The 22,348-nt window shown below is 38.0% G+C and overlaps 1 protein-coding gene across 2 annotated transcripts in view; it reads right to left on the bottom strand.

Moving 5' to 3' along the window:
* Positions 1-564: 564 nt before the first annotated feature.
* trit1 (tRNA isopentenyltransferase 1) overlaps positions 565-22,348 on the bottom strand; it is a 56,202-nt gene continuing 34,418 nt past the window's right edge. Inside the window, exons 7-11 of one of the 2 annotated variants that reach the window (XM_030148125.1) lie at positions 16,302-16,414; positions 16,073-16,150; positions 4,407-4,516; positions 3,686-3,803; positions 565-2,607 (exon numbers count right to left, since the gene is read on the bottom strand). In XM_030148125.1, the coding sequence (XP_030003985.1) occupies positions 2,396-2,607; positions 3,686-3,803; positions 4,407-4,516; positions 16,073-16,150; positions 16,302-16,414 (631 nt within the window). In that variant the 3' untranslated portion in view covers positions 565-2,395. Of the gene's footprint in view, positions 2,608-3,685; positions 3,804-3,863; positions 4,135-4,406; positions 4,517-16,072; positions 16,151-16,301; positions 16,415-22,348 lie in introns of those variants that run through there. The other variant, XM_030148126.1, reaches the window with a different exon arrangement.

Genomic DNA, 22,348 nt, shown 5'->3' with positions numbered 1-22,348 from the left:
CGTTCACTCAGTGAAGCAAATCATCCACAAGGGTTTATCAAACAAAGGACAAAGAAGAGATTTACACACAAAACATTCACATTTCCCCTTATTCTGAAAAAGATAATATTTCCATTCAACTTTTTACCTTATCTTAACCATATTGATCATTGACCGTTGACTTCCAAAATTTGATCCGCATGTTAAAGACAGTCTGTCACACCACTCCTGTTAAAATGTAATGAGGAAAGACTGATAAACTTTATAAAGATAAATGTATTTTAAACAAGCTGTATTTACAAAAATTAAATTTCAGAATACTGTCATATTCAGAGTAATTGCCAGTGGTGGACAATATATAAATAAAACTAAACTTATTGAGGTTTTACTTTCTGAAAACTCAAAAAAAAAATCTCAAAAATGCTCAAAAAATCCACATACAAACACTGTGTAAACAGCTTACAAGCTATTAATTGTGAATGAGTTTGTCCAGTCATATGGTATTTTTCAATCAAGCTTTTTTCAGTTAATGTAGCCAAGATAACAATTCATTAAAATACTAAATCAAAATGTCATTTTTTTTGCCCATATCACCCAGCTCTACTATGTGCAGGTAAAATGCATGTAAATATAATGAATAAACGTACCAACGACATGATGTTAACAAGCAAAAGTATTGCTCTGAAATCCAAGTTTAAGAATTGAGATTTTATTTATTTCAAAGAAAGAAAAAAAAAGTCTTTGTGGTTTATTCAATATCTTTGTAATCAGCTGGTTGACTTTAGAAGTGCATGGTGCTTAAATCTTCAATATCTAAGGTTCACATGAGCTCATGTGCCTACATAAAGTTTATGTTGGAGTCAGTTTTGTTCTAAGAATAAGTCAGTTGTTGACACTGGCATTGGGTAACTTCATTTCTAAGCAAACAGTAGCAAGAGTTAAACAGTGGCAAGAAAACACATCACACAAACTATTGCAGGTTAAAGGCAAAGTATGTAACATTTTCCTTAACAAAATATAAGCTTATCCAATAACAACCATTATCATTCATCAATTCTGACCCTCTATGTGATGTATGCCGATGGTGCAGGGTCTCTGCAGGTGGTGTATTTACCTGCAGAGACCCTCCCCTCTGACAGTAATTTTTATTTTTTCATTGGTTGGTTTCATTGTGGGGGTGTGGACCTTTCTGTGTTTGTATCTTCAGCCAGTTCCACAATGTCACAAACATTGCAAAGTGTTTGCAGGTAAAAAACAATCAAATCTAAGTGACTCTGGTCATGTTTTTCAACTGTGTTTGGCATTATAGTGGTCCCAAAGTGTTTTACAAAGGCATGGGTAGGTTTATTTGTTTTTACAATATGTCACGGAATTGGTACCATCTCCTAATACCGTCTCATGCTCTGTCAATCATCACTCCCATTTTCTTGTTCATCTAGTTGTGAGGAGCCAAGTTTGCACATCTCTGAAATACTACATACTTTACCAGACTTAAACACACCCTCCAGTAATGCTAACTGCAACAAGTGATGCAACGCTCTCTGTACAACCTAATTTAATTACATTTCATATATTAGTTTAGTGAGATCCAAGTCTTTCGTGATGTTTAAAAGTACAAACTTCCAGTCAGAGATGCTGGCTTTTATTTTGGTGAAGTATGGCAACTGAAGAGTGAACATAAGAACTGGAAAAAACAGCCTAAATCGACTACATAGAAACCACTAAGACCGTTGTCATCAATGTACACTCATTAACTTAATGCACTGATTAACATCAACAAACAACCAGCTTCAAGCACAAAAATGACTCCAACATAAACATCTTACATATTAGCTACACCTTCAAGTAAAAAGAAAGACAAAGAAATCCAAATGCTGACATACTACACCAGTTTCTTGTCAATAAAATGAAAGACTGCGACTTTTTAAGGCACATTCTACAAGAATAGAAAAATAATATTGCCTGTCTTGCTGTTTCCAGGTAATAAAAAAAAATCTTTAAAATCTTTTGACTGCAAGTCTTCAACAATCCAGGCCATCAATGTCTTATCTCGAGCAGAAAAAATGCTATTTCACGGATCCATAACCCGAACCCATGAACAGCTTTGTGTGAAAAAGGCATATCAATATTTTGCAGCGTCTGTATTGTTATCTAAATTCAACAAGGACCGGTGGCTTTTATTCCCCTGAAGGCCTGATGGGGCTTTCATGCTTTACAAATGTTAGTGCTTTTTGGAAATTAAGTATCTGAAGAGTTGGGAAAATGTACTGTAATTCCATATGGCTCAATGGAAAGGTGCCAGAGTAAGAACTCCCAATGGGACGATTCGAAGCCGTAAAACTGATTCAGGATTTTTAAGGATATAGAGCAGAGAGTCAGTGGAAAGTTGAAAGATGATGTTCGTAATCCAGTGTCTCTAAAGTGCTGCAGGTACTTCTTTGTGTATTGTCCTGGTGTTGTGGGAAGAGTCCTGAGAGGGTTGACTGCAGCCCGGGGCAACCGGAGCACAGGGCTCCTCTGAGAGGCACCTCACCAACTCACATGTAGAAGCAGGAGACTCATCACTGCTTTGGTCAGACTTCATCTTCTTTCTCACATGGTAGTGGTGCTTCTTGGACTTCAGGTGAGCTGCAGGCAAAGAAGAGACATCTGACATGAAGCAACACATTTCACAAAAAAAACCCCACCAAACAAAATTATATCAAAGGCATGATCTATTTTTAACTTTTGACTTTTTTGTATAGCATAAGCTCATATTGGTAACATTTAACCCTTTAACCCCTGACGTGTCTGTGGTGCTCGTTCTGATTGTATGATTTATTTTAAATATTCATACAAATTCAACCATTTGCTCAATAAGAAAAATTTTAAATCGTGCTGATAGAATAGATGTTGGTCTTTCCATAGACATCCGAGCATGCTCAGTGGACCCCCCCCCCCCACTGCCAGTGGAATGGGGGGCAAAACACGGAGAAGTGAGTGAGACCGCGTCACTATAAAAATAGATGGTTTGGGCTTTTTTTTCCCCTTTTTTTTTTTTAAACACTGTTTTCCTTGTTGTTTTTTGTTTTTACTGTTGTTTGCAGTGTTGTGGTGATTTTTCTTCATTTTTTACTGGGTTTATACCGAGTTTTCACCGTGTAAATGCTTTTTGGAGTTCAACCAGGTGTCAAAAAGCAGCTGGACTGATTTAGAAAAAAAGAGCCTGGTTATTAAAAAAAAGAGGTAAAAATAGAAGAAGAATAAATAAGAGGTATAAAGAATAAACTATAATAGAATATAAACTGTATACATCTAATCTATTTACAGCGACAGTGCATAATCATAGGCATAAAATATATGACATTATGCCGGCTGTAGATGATTAGAAAGTTTGGGTTGGAATCAGCCACGAATTTCATACATGTCTGTGTAAGATACGTTTATGGACATCAATATCAGTTAGGGCTGTCTGTGAAGTGGATATTTCCTATACACAATCTATGAGTTGCAAAACAAAAAAGCATCATAAGACTCATTTGCTTATATTCAACTCATGCTGTGAAATGTAAACATGGTCAACAGACAGATGATAATATGACAGAAAATAAAGCTTCAGCAAAAAAAAAAAAAAAAAAGATTTTACTATAGAGTTTAACTAAAAAAAACCAAAAACAAACAAAAAAAACAGTGATTTTGATGATCATACACATGCTGACGGCCTTACCTGTCCACTCCAGGTCACCGATAATCACTTTGTCACACAGATCACAGGTGTGGTTGGTTCGCTTGTTTCTCTGCTCCGCCCCCTGTACTCTGATAGGTGCAATAATTGACTCCTCCCCCTAAAAAGTTGAACTCTTACTATTAATCTTGAAAGAAATTTCATGAACATCTGTATTTCCTTATGTAAATGAAAGGGGTGTAAGGTCAGAACATGGGTGGAACAAGAAAACAGTGGAAGAAAAATAAAACAAAAGATCGCAGCAATAACAAGCATTTGCATGTCCTTATATTAAGGTAAACAACAGTCCATTCACACATATCGGAACTGAATAATTATCTAATAATATTTGGAAATAACACATGTATATTGCACTTATTAAGAGGAAAGGAGAACAAATGAATGTGTGTGTTAAAGAAAAGAAGGATGAAGAGGAGAAAACAGCTTAAGAACTGCAGGATGAAAGAGTGAAAAAGAAACAGAAAAAAAGAATCAATAAGTGGAAATAAAGTAAGACTAAATAAAAATGCAATTGCAAATATCAAAACTACAAAATAAATCTACAGATGATTAAATATTTGACAAATACAATGAAGAAAAATATAAGCAAAAGAAAGTAATAGTAGAGAAACCAACAAACTAAACGCTGAAAAAAGGCTGAAAAGAGCAAACCAGAAACAGTGCCAGGAAAAAAAAAAAAAAACAGCTGACAGAAGGGCCCCACCTTGCTGAGACTGGCCAGTATCTGCAGTGCAGGGGTCAGCACCGTCTCCTCCCACCTCGACACATCCGTCACATCCAGGCCATACACGGGCGGCACACCGTCACCTGGTCCTACACCGACACAAATCACATATTTTCATTCAGAACCACATACTTTAATCTGGAGTGTGTGTTCATCAGTTCAGGGGTTCCTTTAGACAACAAGCAAGTCTCTCAAATTTGCAAACATCAAGTCTCTCATCGGATGTACAAGTCACTGGTTACTGGTTATGAAACTAACAGGTCCTCCAGCAGCATTGTTGCACAGAATAAACTGGGCACAAACTGGGAAATTTACAGGAGTAGTGATGTACTGGAGAGCACAGCCGCACCCACAAGCTCTATCAACCTGCTGACTCACACTGGCTCGATAATGTCTCCCTCCATCCTCCCACCCTTCTCTCTCGTGCACCATCTCTCTCTCTCTCTCTTTCCATTGCCATCAGTCTTGCTTCACCTTTCACTCATGCTCTGGCTCTCTCCCTCTCCCTTTTCCACCCCCGTGTTTCTATTTTGCATCAGTCAGCAGTCTGCAGGCCAGGCTTCAGCAATGAACAGCAGCCCCAGTCTCTGTCCGGTCTGTCTGTCTATCTGTCCGTCCGTCTGTCTATTTGTCCGTCCATCCGTCCGTCTGTCCATCTGTCCAACTGACTGCTTGTCTGCATCAAGAGCCACTGCCCTGCATTGACTGAAGACAAGCAGAGGCACAGGAAAGAAAGATGCGTTAGATAAGACTCACTTGTCAGGGCCTTGTTGTATGGTAAAGCTGAACACACGATTCAGAGTGTACTGTACAGTTGTCTGACAAATTAAAGGAAAAACTACCATCAAGTTTAGACAGTTCCATCATGTGCTCCCAAAACCACTTCAGTGCTTCAACATTATATCAAGTCTGTGAACGCTACTAGACAGATTAAAACAGTCCCTCCAAAAGATATTCTCTCCTTTGATGCTGATATCTACATATTATACATGGGTGTTTCTATGAAACTGGTCCCTAAAAACAGGACAGAGGGGCTAAAAATACAAACAAGATGTAGACTAATGATATGAAGCAAGTTTGGAAGCACTTTGGGTTTATTTTTCTATATTTTTCTATTATTTTTATACAAAAATCTGCATGTAACACGGTAAAAAGGACATGAAAATTACACACTACTATTTTTTTGAATATCTCTTTATTCTCTCACACCTACATTTTAAAAATCAAAGTAAATATGCAAGGCAGAGTGTTTCACAAAAATGACTGCTGTTGCAAAATCACTCGCAAGTTATTTGTGTTTAAATAGACAGGTTCTGCATGTAACGTGAGTGGACACAATGGGTTACACACAAAACCCGGAATGAGACTGAGATTCATGAAAAACCTGCCTGTCTAGATTAGAAAAACCACTAGGATTGTCAAATTTAACACAGTGTCTTTATTTATAGCGGTAAGCCATGCTTTCGAGATCAAGTGCATTGACACCTAGGTAGCTTTTCCTGTCCCAATTTTGGTCCTCCGTTTGGCCCCAATATTTTATAAAAAATTCATTAATTTTGGGATGGCTCAGAGCAGGAGTATAATTTTTTTGCATTTATCTGAGGTCATCATTAGGTACATCCTGGGGGGAAATATGTCTACATTTCTCTTTTATTATTGGGTCTAAAAAGCTGGCAAAATGCCAGGTACCAAAATGAACCTAGTTTCATAGAAGCACCCATAGTGTTGCCACACTTTCGAAGTCTTTAAAGTTTCTCTCTGTTGCCTGCTTGTTTTTTTGAAGTGACTATATTTGGACAAAAGATTGAAGCATGACAGGCTTTGAGTTAAAGCCAATACTAACTGCCTTAAGAAACCAACCACACTGCTAACTAAAAGTTATGTTAAAAGGAGCTATATGTAGTATCTCTATTTTAAAATATTTTATAAAATTACCTTAAAGGATCATTAGAGTGTTGAGGATGAAGAGTTCTGATGTCACGACAAAGTATTTTGTTGCAAAAATATGCACTTAAGTCTTTCACACTAACGTGCAAGGACATTTATTTGACCACTAGGGAGTAGTGAGTCACTCAGCGGATCCTCCTGGGCATTCAAAAGTAACGAGTCTTAACCAAAGTGTCAGTGACAAGATGGGATGTGAACCACAAAGAAACAATTTTACCTTTTTAAGAGTTGAAGAAACTGACAAAACCAATAAAAGTTAGAAGCACTGTGGTTTTCTCCACTGGACACAACTTTAAATGAATAGAATGAAGTTTGATGCTGAAATCGTAGTGTTTCTTCAACAGGGGTGAGGTTGATTATGAAGCTACTAAATTATATTGTTATGCTTGATGCCAGTTATTGATCCACAGTTCACAATAAACTGTGACAGTTCTGACCCTGTTTGGATGATTCCAAACACATCATTAGTGCAGTTATTGATAACACAAACCATACAGAAAACGATGATTTGTGATTATAATGTGTCCGTTTTCTGTCTAAAACAAGAGCTAAGCTAACAGCGCTATAATGTAAACTATCAGCTGATACAACACATGTAGATAAGACACTATTATTTTGACAAAAATAAGACAAAAAACTTGATGTTACCATAATACAGTTGTGTGTAAACAATGAACGTCACACTTTATTCAGTGAGTGACACAATCTGTGGAGAGATACCATTCATTTGTTGGTCATTTTGGTAACTCTTGGCATGTTCTCATACACAACTTTTCATAGTTTGTAAAATCACTACAACATGTAACCTCTTTAAATGCCAACAAGTAATTTCAGCTACTTACTAAATATACACAGGTATATTTGATAACAGTGTCATACTAATGTCAACTTTGTGTAATATATAGTCATCACTAGTATAGGCATCAGACTAAAGTTATGCTAACATTAGATACAGTAGCTAGCTGTCTCATGCTAAACAGTGAGTTATTGCAGTTAAACACAACTGCATGACAACATCCTTTGACGGGGTTGTTAATGAAAATTATTACCTACAGCTACAATACAGCTCTGTATTTTTTATTCAATAACCAGATGCTCTGGTAGTTCAACTCTCCAGATGAGTGAGCCGTCAACCACAGCACACATGAAATCCTCACATTATCCCTAAAATCTCATTAATAGAGCAATAGTTTACAAAACGCCCACCAGTTCCTTCATTAGAGGGTCCAAATAAAGTGTATGAAACCAGAATGGCTTGTGGAAAACCTGGAATCAGGGTTTGTTGTTGCCAGCACCTTGCAGTCATCGGTGGTATTACACTGTAAGATACTTCCTGATTTCAGTTTCAAGGTGGGGTTGTCGCTGCACATTTATAATACGTCCTCATCTATAATTCGTCAACCATCTCTATGCTCACCTATAGAAAGACACTTTTTTTCCCCAGAAACAGCTTTCCATAATATCTAAGCTGCTCCACTCACATTCACATAAATGAATTCCATTAACCTGTAAAGCACAGTTTGCAAACTCAATTATGGCTTAATCCGTTCTACACACAGACTGAACTATGATGGCAGACACCCCATAGTCTGGACTCACCAAGTCTGCTGAAGGCCATCTGGGACTCCATTATTAAACACCAGTACAAAGCAGTAACTGTATAACTGTTCATCTGTACTTCATTGGACAGAGGAAGACTCAGTGCAATGTTTGTATAGACCAACAGTGCAAATTCACTGAAAACTGCACACTTGTACACCAACGTGAGGCCAGAGTAGATGTGCCCTTGGCTTCAAGTGTGAACTGTCAGCGACATCAGTGTGTGTGATATTCTACAGCTTGGAAAGAGATGGTGGAGAAGACAGCAACATGGAGAAAATTCTGAAAGGCCGATGGGAAAAAAAGTTCTGTCACCAACAGATGAAATCCAATAGTTGGAGGCATTTTTATCATTTCACAAAATCTAGAAAGAGTGAAAAAGCATTTGCCACATACAGGAAAAAAATTAAAGGTATTAAAGTTAAATAAAAATGCCAGGATTTTTATCCATAAAGACCCAAACATCCACTGGTAACCACAATCATTTATGGATATAAAAAGTTAAATCACCGTTGATCCACTAGTCCTATCAGTACATGTAAATAACTAGTGTAAAATACAGTTCATCATCTTTTCATGGTCATCAGATATAACCCATTTGGACGTTCAGAGGCTCTGTAGTGAACGTGAAAACACCGTCATCTTCTGCAACATTGATTCACCAGTAAAACCCATGGAGTTGGATCAATGGCAGTGGATGGCGATACTTGTTTTATGTTTAGTTAATGATATATTTTACTGAAAAAGTAACTTTTTCTCAAGTTTTCTGTTTTTGGTATAATAATGCTAAAATGTAATCTCAGCATGATGATTAGAGCAAATGATTAGTAAAATAAATAGAGGAAAATACCTGATTTTCACTTTAGAATACAAAATACAAGCATATTAGAATAAATGTTGATAAATCACTTAATCAGGGTTAATTTATTTGGGAACTGCCACAAAAGTAGCACTGGGTCTTCATGGGTTAATATACACATACTGTTGTATCTCTTTAGTCTCCAAATCAAAAGACTAAATAAAATATGACCTGACATTGTTTCAGAGCACTGTGGAAAAGTGCATCTGTTTTTCCAAGCTTTTATGGAGAACCACAGAGCGGCAGAGTCACATCTGTCTGAAAACACCTACTGAGCAGCCAAATCCTTCCATCATGGGATTTATTTCATACAGCTTGAAAACACAGTCGTGACTACATGCAGTTGCAGATTGAGCATCTTTTCCTCTCAGACCACTTGAATTGATTTATAACAGACAATCATTATGGTGTTGTGGTCCTGCATTACCATTAGGGCTGCAAAATATGAGGAAAGTCTAAGATACGCCATTAAGTGTTAAGTGTGCATACTAGCTACACACTTCCTATGTCTTTCTGCTTTAACAGGTACTGTTCACAAAGACCTCAAACTCTGGTTAGCCTGTATCCAGTTTTTATTACTTCATGTTTTTCTTGCTCAATGCAACTCGTGAAGTGTTTTACCATGCACAAACAGATATTTCAATAATGATGAAAATCAGATTCATCATTTGCCCCTAGTTACCATCATTCTGTTGAAGCGCCATTCATGATTACAGTGATTCCACTAAAAACAAATGGAAATTTGGGCTCGTTTGTTTGATGGCACCAACATGTAAGAATCCTGAAGGAAAATGGTTCAAAGGCCTGAATTAATATGGCCCTTGGTGACATAAACTTTTATATTTAAATAGAGGTTTTAATTTATATATAAAAAAGGAGCAGTTGAATTAATAGCAGAAATGGAACATAATATTTAAAGTAATTGTACTAGTGTAATCAAACAAAAATCAGAATGGCTGCATTTCCGTAACAAAATTAGTTACTGAGATCTACATGTTGTTCATGTTTCTATAGTAACCCAGAACAGAATTTCCTTTCCATCTTATGACAGGTGACATCAAACATTAACTCTTAAATACCTAGAAGTATTTTTGTGTTGACTTTCCAAATGAATTCCTCTCTACACTTAACCATTCTTCGGTGATTTATCACCTCTTATTGTGATTTTATCTTCTGTATTTCAGTGAAAATCAGATATTTCCTGTATTTACTTGACTCATCATGTAGACATTCATAAAAACAGTAAATTCAAAGGTTATTATATTAAAGCAGAGAAAACTCAAGTGACTTTTTCAGCTAAATATATCATTAACTGGACAAAAAACCCAAGCATCTACATTGATTTTCTTTTTGTCAGATTATATGGGTTTTACTGGTGAAACAATGCTGTAGAAGATAATGGTGTGTCCACATTCACTACAGAGCCTCTGAACGTCCAAATATATCATATGTGATGAAGATGAAAAGATGATAAACTGTATTTTACCTGAATAATTGACATGTAATGATAGAATTAGTGATTTAAAAGTTATTAAACCCTTGAGATCAGTAGATGCTTGTGGTTGGCGGCTGTTAAGTCAGAGGGTTAAGGTGCACCCTGTCATCACTGCACCCTTATATTTTTATGTGAACCAAGAGAAAATACTGTCTTCAGTAAAATGGACAAACCAAGCCCTGTCCATCCACATTTTAGACACTACTGTAGGGAGGGGATTCAGCATCTGTAACCTTGCTGTTAGATGCCACCAAATGTTCCAAATAGAACCTTTCATAGTCATCTCCTGCATCTGCATCATTTGGCTTCACCATGTGCTTTTACTTCATCCACAGCTAAATCCAATGCACTGTCCTGAATGTGGGTTTATACGCCATGTAGTCATAGAGGAAGTCACTGTCTTTTTTTTTTTTTTTTTTTACAGCACTAGTGACCGTTAATCAAAGCCTCAGGTTTCACTGGTGTGGTTACAGTGTGGTGTTCCTCTATGTCACAGAGGGGAAGTCTTTTGTGTTTATGACACAATAGCAGGCAGGTGGTAATGCCGGGCCCTACCAGATGCAAAGTTGGGTCTTTAGGTGTTTTATTAAATACTTCAGCTCACCAGCCACCCTCCTGGGCCCTCTTGTGACCTGTATCTCTTCTTACTTTGTTCTTTTATCTCTTTCAACAACACCTCCATCCCTCAATTGCCTTCTGCAGCCATCTCCCTCCTGCTGGGTAGAGTACAGTGGTGGTAAATAAAAGGAAGCCACGGTGAGTTGCCAGATGCTGGATGGAAACCCCCACCCCCATCCCACCATATCACCATTTATGTTTGGGGTCTGGTGAAATTTAACTCTGCTAATCCACTCTGCATGAATGAGAGTTGATAAGAAACGCTGAGGGGACAAAGCGCAGGGTGGTCGACACACACACACATGCAGTGAGCATTGGCTTTCAGACACATGGGGGAGATCACTTTGCCAACAAGAAAAGAACATCTCCTGTCGCCAAGCAGCTGCTTGCCAGTGTTCAGTGTGTGTTGAAACAGTAGTCCACCTGTTGCAACAAACGGGCCAGGAGTCATTTGCTGTGTTATCCTTGTGTTTGCTGAGTGAGGATGTGTGGCTGTGTGTGCTTTGCTATAAAAACTCTACTAAAAGCCTCAGTGAGGAGGCCCCGGCCCAGCTGTGCTTCTTTGGCTGTCGTCCACGCTGAACCACGACAGCTGCCTCCATTCATTCAACAGCCTCCTTCCTCTTTCCTATAGTTCCTCTTCCACTGTTTTCTGCCCCACCTCATTGCTGTTATTTATCTGTGGCTAGATCTCAAGAAAATAAAGTTTACTCATCAAGTATATGCTGCACATGAGGTATAAATATGAGGTATAAACTGACTTTCTATGCTACGACAGTTTTATCACTTAATTAGGTTTAACTGTATTTTATAAGTTCTGTAGTTGCATCAAATGTACACAAGTTCACACAGAGACCTTTGAGCTTAATCCAAAGTTTGGATGGGGTTGACAGAGTACTAACTTTTTAAGAGTTGCACCAGCTGTAACAGCCCTAAAACTTTTTTTATAGGGAGCTGGTCATCAGAAAAACAACTCCACTTGTTATTAACTATGATAATCATGCACCATTTAAGGCTGTTTTGCACAATCCTGCATTAAAGCATCAAAGTGCATTTTTTTCCCTTTTTAAGCGTTTTCACCACCTCTGCCTTGTATAAAAAACACACATTGTAATTCAAGTTTTAAAACTCATTCATCCACATGCTGCAAATGAGCATAAAAAACAAGAAAAGGTGAACAGCTTTCCTCTTCTTATTAACGTGCGTATCATTCTCCTCCTCTCCAGCTTTCTCTTGTTCCTCTCCATCTAGTGAAGGTGATAGAGAGAAGCCTCTGTGGCGACGGCCGCCTTTTTTTGTCCCTAATGCTGCAGCAGGAACTTGCATTTATGTGTGCGCGCATCTGAAAGCTTCGCACTTGCCCGAAGACAAGGGTGTAAACTCGCCCCACACCTGTTGCCTCAGCTGGATCGGATTACCCCCACTCTCCATCAGCCCAGCCGCCCATGTGTCTCTCCCTCTCTGTCTCTCTCTTATTGCATCCTTCACTTGCTCGCTCACTCACTTTTGGGACCAGAAGATACTTACACCCCTGTTACTTAACACTCATGAGGCCCGAGTCAAACTACACCTGCGTATCCTGGTTACAGGTAGAGAGAGTGTGTGTTGGTTTCCTCTGGGGATTTAGAAGAAAAAAAAAACACTTTTGGCACTGTGCCTCTCTGCACAAAAGCTGACACTTATTAAAATTAATATAACCTCAAATTACCATTTTTCTTTATGGGTAATTAAATCCACTAATTAAACATTCCCTGATAACCACACATATATACACACACATCCGCTTACAGACAGACTTAGAGGAAAGATAAATTAAGCTTGATTTAATGTGAACTGGTTGACCTGGGCTTTAAATCCCCTCATCGTTGAGTGAGTAAAGACCCGCTCATGCTGCGAAACATCTACTTCTCTGCATAGACGGTGCTACTTACATAAAAGCCCAAACTGCAAAACTGGTTAAATATCTGCCTTTAAGTTTTTTTCTATATATTTACACTTACAGTCAGATCATTTTCCAGCTGCTTTAACCCATCTGTGTCTGTGTCTGGCCCAGACTCTGCGTCATATTCAATTTATTTTTCCCTTTGACCCATTAGTCTCTGTATGCTCGGTCTGCTCTGTGTAGCCCCCACTGACCCCATTGCCTGAGTTTGTGTGGTCGGGGCAAATTCCCGGCAGCTCTGTAATGCTTCAAGAGATTAGCCTGCTCAGCTGAGGCTGACAGAATCTGTGCGTGTGTGTGAGGTTCAGAGAGACAAGAAAAAAAAAAAAAAAGAGGTCAGCAGTCAGAGCAGGAGAAGGAGCAGAAGCACAGAATGGGTGAAGGACAGAAAGGTGAGAGGATATAGTACTATGAATACGCATGCACACGCAAATACTACAGGACGTGGTTCATGCGGTTCATGTGCTCTTAACCATCCTGACAACCTGCGATCTCAGCAAGGCTTGATGTGTTCCCCGAAACGTTCACAGAACTCCAGTGTCATCTCAAATACAGAATATTTATCATCACTTCTATAGTTGTTTAGACTTGTTGAAGTTTGAGACTTTTAGTACTCTGCTGGAACAATCCTGCAACACACCAACTACTTCCATTATCATTCTGGTTCCTTGTGCTTTTTCAGGGTTCGTACACATTTTTCAAGGTCAAATTCAAGCACTTTTAACAGTCATTTTCAAATTTTCCACCTTATCACTGGGGTAAAATACATATCTACAGGAATGCATATATTCAGGATTATTTTTTTCACCTTTTACCACAATGATGTACATTGCATTATGCTATAAACATCTAAAGTTATGTTTCATAATAGCAAAAAGTTTACAAATTAAAGGAGAACACAAACTTTTATCCAAAAAAAGGGGAACCCACTTGGTATTCTTCTGGGACACTCACACCGAACCAAAGATTAAGATATAAATGTACAAGGAGTTGACCTAAGAGTGCCTGCTAATTGTCTTTTTTGACATAAAGTTTCATTTTTCTAAATGTATCACCTCTCGCCCCACACCAGTAGCTTTAGCTTAACATCTAATCTGGCAGAGTTAATATTAAATATAAATCAATCAATCAATCAATCAATCAATCAGTTAAACCAAAATCCAAGCACTTTCCAGGCCTTGAAAACACAACATTGCAATTCAAGCATTTACAAGGATTTCAAGCACCTGTGCGAACCCTGCTTTTTGCATGATGTAGATTTCAATGCATCCCTTATTACGTGAAAGAATGCCACCACACTGACAAAAGCAACTTTGGATAAAGATATGCAATTTAATGCAGCATTTTCTTTCATATTCTACCAAAACAACTTCTTCCATGAAACTATTTTGCAGAGGTACTGTTGCTGCGTCCTGAACTTAACCTATCCAAACATCCCACAGATTCTTTTTCCCCATTCTGTAACAATAATGACTGGTGCCAGACCTACCTCCAGCACTGGCACAGATCTAACAAAGTGCAGGGATATGTGTGGCTACACGACACTAACACGACACACCTGAAAGTCTGAACCAAGTTTCATGTTTTTGTTACATTTTATCCATTTAATTTTGGTTTCACATTGCACTTTCGCAAGCACTAAATAACTATGCATATCCTGTCTGATGCTGGCATGTAGTCAATTTGGAGAGTAAGGATTTCTATTTTAATCAGAAAAAAAAAAGAATCAACGGCCGGCATTGTAAACCTTTTATATACTCCTGCTGGAGTTTCTTCATCTTCAGCTGGCATTGTTCCTCCGTCCTCCCATGTCCTAACTCCCATCTGCTCCGAAAACACACTAAAAGTTCCAAGATTTTTATGTTCGGACCATATTTCTACCAAGTGTCTCCTCTTGTCCTCTCCCATATGTCAGCATTAATATGATCACACTACACATGTTGCGCTTGAAGATAGTTCTGTAGGTAGCAAAGCTTGGCGATATTTGTAATCTGTGCATGAATTTAATCTATCCATTCATTTTTCTGAAATCTAGTGGAAAATGCAACCCCACAAATTGACAACAAACTTCCTGTCTACAAACTGATGACTGTAAAGTTTAGGAAGACGTGATGCAAGTTCTTTTTTGTGTTCTGAAACTGCAAAAAGAAACCCAAGACAATCGGATTAAATGTGAAGAATGTACCACAAACTTTGGTTCAGAGTGTCATGTGTCATAGTGACTGTACCATCAGGCTCTTAGATCTGAACGTCTACACCAGTAACACACGCATGAACAAAAGAATGGATGGCTTCACAGAGATTACTTCATAGTAACACAGATATGCACATGCATGTGAATATGACCATATGGTGTGTGCAGTGAGTAGGCGGGAGGTCAGAAACGGGGGTATTAAGGTTTAGGCCTGGCATGGCCTAAGCCACTTGGGCCTAACAGGATTAGGAGGCTGGGTTACTGCAGGTCATGCTGCTGGTGGGACACAAAGGCCAAGTCCCACACACACTCGGCCATTATGTATGTTTTAACACACATCTGACTGCCAGGGGTTGTGACCAGGGTAGGAAATCAGCTCCTTCTGCACACCGGTTGATTCTGGCTGTGCAGGCTAAATTTATCCATTCTGCAGTGCCAGCGACTCTGGCAGGTAACCAACCACTGCAGTTTATTTCTATGCATCAGGTGCCACAAGTGACTTAGTACTGGAAAAGAAATATACAAGGGCTTAGCTCCAGGTGTGAACTAGAGATAGGTTTAAACTTATCCCTTCCATCAGTGATTAATCTGGTGATGTTAATGTGCTGATCCTTCTATAAAAATACTGTTTTAGTAGGAAATGTAAACTTGAAGCTATAATATTACTGTGAATATTGAAGTAAAAAAGACACATACAGATAAAAATAGATAAATATTTCCATTGTAGCACAAAAAAAGCAGTTTTTTTTTTCATTAAGAATGCATTGAAAATATTGTGTCACTTGATAGGAGCTCTGAATACACACACAAACACCCTCTCTCATCTGGATAAACAACACAATACAGTAGCTGAGAGGCTTATTGTGCGTCTAATGAAGTGCATGAATCTCATCTAGTTCAACAGAGTGCTGATGGCTAAGAAAGTGGACTGTGGAGGGGACACACACCCACACACCCCCCACCTTGAAGGAGGTAAGTAAGGGGTACTCACGTCGAAGAAAGCGGTTCCGGACCCATTTATTCTGTTTGCGGGCGTAGCGCCTTGTCGCAATCTTCAAAGCTTCAATACCTACAAGAGGTTAAAAAGAGATGCTTATAGATGGTGAGATAAGAGAAAAATCTTGAAACAGAATCTCTTTTTTGTTTATCAACCACTGCCCACTGAATCTTTATCCATCTCCGTTACTTTGATTAAGCCTCTTTTTTTTTGTTCTTCTGACCTTTGTTGCGTAGTGTGTCTTTTTCCTGCTGGGTGCTGCCTTCAGGAGCAGTCAGGTAGTCATGAAACTCCTTGAAACCAATCGACTGGAAAATCCCATGTTGATAGTCCTGACTGAGAAAGGAGAGAAGAGGAGAGAGGAAATTAAACTTTATGGTGAGAAAAGTTTGCGTCTCCACCTTGCCCCTGTCATGCAGTGGTGACTCATTTCACTTTCTTGTCCTTTATCTCTCCTTCCTCTGAACAAAGAATATCAGTCTGAGCAGATGCGAGGCCCTTTGGGGGACACGGTGACAGAATGACGTTAAAAAATACTGAGTGGCATTGGCAGAGGGACACAGTGGCCGAGACCAGAGCAAAAGACAAGAAAAGAACATTTCAGTTATCAGACTATGTGACTCCAAAGCATTACCACCATAACCTTTAAGATTGTTATAACAGCTCAACAATCTGTGTGTGTGTGTTAAGTTCAATGACCTGAGCCTGAATCAGAGTTTGGAACGAATGCAAAAACAGCACAGATCTAATCAAATTATAAATGTGTTAACATATTTCCTGAGTGCTGGAAACCATGTTCTCATTTTATACGGTGCTGTTACTTTCATTGCTATAACATTTTTATCATTAACTCCATAGCATAATTGCCTCAGTCATATTTTTGGTCAAATTGTGACATCTGCACAACTTTACTCTCCTAACACTGCTGATTCATGTTGCATCATAGGCTATGATCTGAAAAAAATATGACTTAGAGAATTATGCTACGAGGCTAACGATATTTTTCAGTGGATTAGCATTTGCAGTACTGTGCAAAAGTCAGAGGTCAATATTAGCTTTGAACACATGACCACACATATGCATTTCTCAATCTCTGGATTAAGATCCAATCTGGATATATGACAAGTATGTACAGCAGGAAAAAAGAAAAGATTCAGGGAAAAAAGCAGCTTCTATAAACTAAAGAGATTTAGTGTGAGAGTATTTAGTGTGACCTCCCTTTGCACCTAACATGTCTTTGACTCTTTTGTTCAGACAATATGAGATTTATTGCATACATTTTCTGACGTTTTACGCCAGGTTTTATTCAACACATGACATATGTTTGTGCTTATTGTCATGGGGACAGAGGTCACGCTAAATAGTGACTTTAACCTTTAGAACCTATTTAGTTTGTGTGTCTTTTAAGGGTGTGCACACATTTCCTATATTTTCTTGTTGTACATGAAGACAAATGAGACAAATAAATATATGTTCATTTCAAACCTGGCAAAACAACAAAGCTAAAGGTGACCTAAGACTTTTGCACAGTACTGTACATGTTCACAAATCATTTTATGACAAAACCCGAGTTGTAATAACCCTAAAAGATTAAACCATTTATATGTGTTTTTACCACTCGACTTGAAAAATACAAAGTGATGGATGACTAAGACAGCACAGTAGAGACGGGAATTTAAAGTGTTTTTACAGTAAAAACACACTCAATACATTAAAACAGGACGTTCAATTAACTGCACTTTCACTGCGCTATCAGATGTGTTAAAAGGCTTCATTACTTTCTGGTGTTATCTGAAAATGAGTTCTTGCTGTATATATTTATGGTTAACTATTACATAATGATGAACATTTTTTACTCTGATTTTTTTTCCACTGCAGTTACTGTCTTAGAGTACAAGTCGCTGGCTAAAATTGACTCATTTAACAAACCTCTCATTCTCTCTACGAATAACCCCTCCCTTCAACCCTGTGATACACTATATGGACAAAAGTATTGGGACATGTTGAATCGAGGTGTTTCTTTTCTAGTCTAGGCTACAAAACAATAATGACAATATCATAACATAGTTTTATATTGTGATATAATATCAGTGCATTGGTTAGTTTTTTTTTTTTTTTTTAAATCATTATCATTGCTTCCTAAACGCCTCAGAGATGGTGTTTGCTTAATTTCTTTCAACACTGACTTTTCTTTTCTTTTTTTTTTTTTTTTTTTTTTTTTTTAAATCAATGACTATGATTTTAAATGTTCTACCTCTAAATTTCAAAAATATTTTTCATGCTCTGACTGTAAAAAATAATTTTCTACCAAAACTAACCATCTATTTTCTTCACATCTCATTTAGGAAGAAAAATCCATTAAATTCCCATTAAATTCTGTGTCATGTGGGTTTCTCCACAGTTTCTCTCATATTTTCTCTCACTCTTTCTGTCTTCTTAACATTTATCAAGCACTGAAATAACTTGGAGGTTAGTTAGGAAAGTGTTTTCAGTCAGTTAGCATTAGCTTATGGTCACTTCTGGGTCCAAAATGTCAACAGGGAATTTTAGAGGCTACAGATTGATGAAGCGGTAGCCAGCTACATCCACTTCTTTACACTACAGTCTATGGTCACAGGTAGATGAAAACATATTAAAAAAAAAACAAAAAAAAAAAAAACTTTGGGAGGTAATGAGCCCATTTTGCACACCGTCAGTAATGTGCTTAAACACTGAAAATCACTTCTTTGAACCAACTTTCAATTAGAGACTTTCATTTCACCTTCTGTTTATCTCCTGCCTCTGTGAGCTTTTCTTTATCTCCTGCCTCTTCTGTTCTCTTTTTACATACGCAAACGTGAGGAAAGTGACTATTTTCACTCCATAACGTGTACACTTGTAACTGAAACAACACTAGGAAGTAACAGAAATTAATTTGACTGGATGGGCAGAGACAGAAATTTGAGAATAGCAACAAGATCACAGGAAATGTAGAGTCAATGGAGGGAGAAAAGGAAAGACAGAGGAGGAAGAGAGAGAGGGAGAGGTTTGACCTTGATGTCTAGCCACAGCAGCCGGCGATGGAGACACGAGGGTGAAGGAGAGAAGGATGACGGAGAGAGACAGGGGGGATGGGGGAGGGAGGAAAGTGCTTGGGTGATCAGATTGCTTAGAGGGCAATAGTGGCCGCGATGGAGGGAGACAGGAAGAGAGAGAGAGAGAGAGAGAGAGAGAGAGAGCGAGAGAGAGAGAGAGAGAGAGGGAGAGAGAGAGAGAGAGAGAGGATGTAAAAGAAGAAGAGGAGGAAGAGGAGGGGCTGCAGCTGATGAGGTGGGATGGGGTGATGGGGTGATGAAAGAAAGGAGGAATGAAAGAAGGGAATTGGCAGTTTCCTGGGCACTGGTCCACCGATGCATCAGCCACACCCATCACACGCATACAATATCAATATCTGCTGCCAACAGACACCCACACAGCAGGACATATACACATATCTGTTTCAGCTATTTGTATTGGCCACACATGTATTCTTATTTCCTGTCACGTACAAAATTCCTAAAACCAGGGCTACTAATGATGTCCTGTAATTCTAAGTGTTGAAATCGGATAGAAAAGTTCAACTAAGGCTGAAAAACTGAGCAGGAAGTTATTAGTTTTAGGTCAATTTAATAAAAACTGGAATAAATGACGCCAAATATAACAATCTGATGCAATTCATCCCCCATTTCACACCATAAGCAGCTGTTATATCTATATACAGAACGTCCTGATGAAAAGAAATTATTTTCTCTACATTTTCTGCTAGCTGGAGCTTATTCTTAAACTACATAAGCACATAAAAAGTAAAAATAAAGCTCAAATGATCTTGACCCTGAGTGGTAATAGCAGGACAATCACTGGGATTCTTTAACCTCCAAAATGTGCTCTGGGGCTGCGTTTACACACAGCTCGAATGGTGCAGCACAAATGAAGTTTCTGTCAAAATAAACAGTTGTGACATTACTGAGTAGCTCAGCAATAAAACTGTGTGATTGAGCAACTTTAAATGTGGATGTAATAACATAAAAGTTGCATGCAGCATATGTGCATTTGAGTGAAGTGAATAAGTCAGTGAGAAAATGTCTGCTTCTTTTATAGAGTAGGGATTTAGATGAACAATGAGTTAATTAGTCACAATAAGTGTAGCTGAATACGTTTTCAAGAGTTAACTCATTTTAGTTGGGTTGGGGGTAGGAGGAGGTTTATGTTTTACTTCATAGAGATGTGTAACTAATGTTTAAGGCACTGTTACTGTCTGGATGCAACATACAGAGGTTGGACAAAATAATGGAAACACCTTCACCTCAAGATGATAATGCCCCAATCCATACAGCTAGAATTGTTAAAGAATGGCATGAGGAACATTCTAATGAAGTTGAGCATCTCGTATGGCCGGCACAGTCCCCAGACCTCAACATTATTGAGCATTTATGGTCAGTTTTAGAGATTCAAGTAAGACGTCGATTTCCACCGCCATCGTCTCTAAAAGAGTTGGAGGGTATTCTAACTGAAGAATGGCTTAAAATTCCTTTGAAAACAATTCACAAGTTGTATGAATCAATACCTCGGAGAATTGAGGCTGTAATTGCCGCAAAAGGCGGATCTACACCATATTAAATTATATTTTGTTGATTTTTTAAGGTGTTTCCATTATTTTGTCCAACCCCTGTATATAATGTTCTACCCACTCTTGGTGGGTCGGTATTTTTATTGTCATTTTTTTTTTTAGTTTCAGTGTAGGACATGTGTTATGATGAATAATCAACTGATTGACTTTAACCCATAAAGACCCTTTGCTATTTTTGCGGCAATTGCAAAAGCAAATTTTCCCATCTATTTATCCTTCCTTAAGTGTTTTACCACCATTTATTATAATATCTTCCTCTGCATTTTTAAGTGAAAATCAAGTATTTTTCTACATTTATTTAACCCATAAAGACCCAAATAGCCACCGGTGACCAAAATCAACTACTGATATAAACTGTTTAATATCTGTTGATCCACTAGTCCTATAAATACATGTAAATAACTGATGTAAAATGCAGTTTGTCATCTTTCCATGGTCATCAGATATGACCCATTTGGACGTTCAGAGGCTCTGGAGTGAACATGGAAACTGTCATCTTCTACAACATTGATTCACCAGTAAAACCAATGGAGTTGGATCAACGACAGTGGGTGGAGACACTTGGTTTAGGTTCAGTTAATGATAGAGTTTGCAAAAAAAAAAAAGTCACTATTTCTTCATTTTTCTCTTATTGATATCAAACCTTTGAATTTACTCTGATTTACACAAAAAAACAAACTAAAAAGGATAATATTATAATAAATGGTGATAAATCACTTAAGAAAGGTTAAATATAGAGGCAAATTAATTTGGGAACTGCCATAAAAGTAGCACTGAGTCTTTATGGGTTAATGATCATATACATGTTCATAAAAGCTCAAATTAAAGTTGAGGGTTATTATATCAAAAACAGAGGAAAAACCGACTTTTCAGCCAAATATATCATTAACTGAACATAAAACAAGTGTATCCATCCACTGTCATTGATCCAACTCCATGTGTTTTACTGGTGAATCAATGTTGTAGAAGATGACGGTGTTTCCACGGTAACTACGGAGCCTCTGAACGTCCAAATGGGTCATATCTGATGACCATGAAAAGATGACAAACTGTATTTTACACCAATTATTTACATGTATTGATAGGATTAGTGGATCAACAGGTATTAAACAGTTTAGATCAGTAGATGATTTTGGTCACAAGTGGACGTTTGGGTCTTAATGAGTTAATTTCCCTGAATGTTCAACTTCAAAATGTATTTAAAATGCCCATCCCTCTGGACTTGCAGTTACCAATGCAACATTAGTGTACGGCTAATGTGTGCGTTTTTTTTCCCCCTGAAAAAAAAGGAAAAAAAAAAAAAGAGTAAAAAAAAATAATGTGTGCTTTTCCATGAGGACTTTTCACAAATCTTTCTCCAGATACTGAAATGTTGCAGATTAATCCACAGTGGATGTCCTCTGGATAGTATCCTTCATGTCATCCAACATATAACTCAGTGTTTAACTACATTAACACATTGTCCTTTGGATTATTTAACAGAAAGGGGTGATCTGATAATTACAATCCATACACTCTGGCCTGCAGAGGAAATCATAAAGATCACATTACTCACTATATTAACTATCCTCTTGTACAAAAATTCATTCCAAATGGGCAGTGAATCAATGTAATTAGTACTGAAG

The sequence above is a fragment of the Sphaeramia orbicularis genome, chromosome 11 (genome assembly GCF_902148855.1).
Source record: "Sphaeramia orbicularis chromosome 11, fSphaOr1.1, whole genome shotgun sequence".
NCBI lineage: Eukaryota > Metazoa > Chordata > Actinopteri > Kurtiformes > Apogonidae > Sphaeramia > Sphaeramia orbicularis.
Note: the sequence above shows the minus strand (reverse complement) of the source record. Positions and strands in the feature narration are given on the sequence as shown.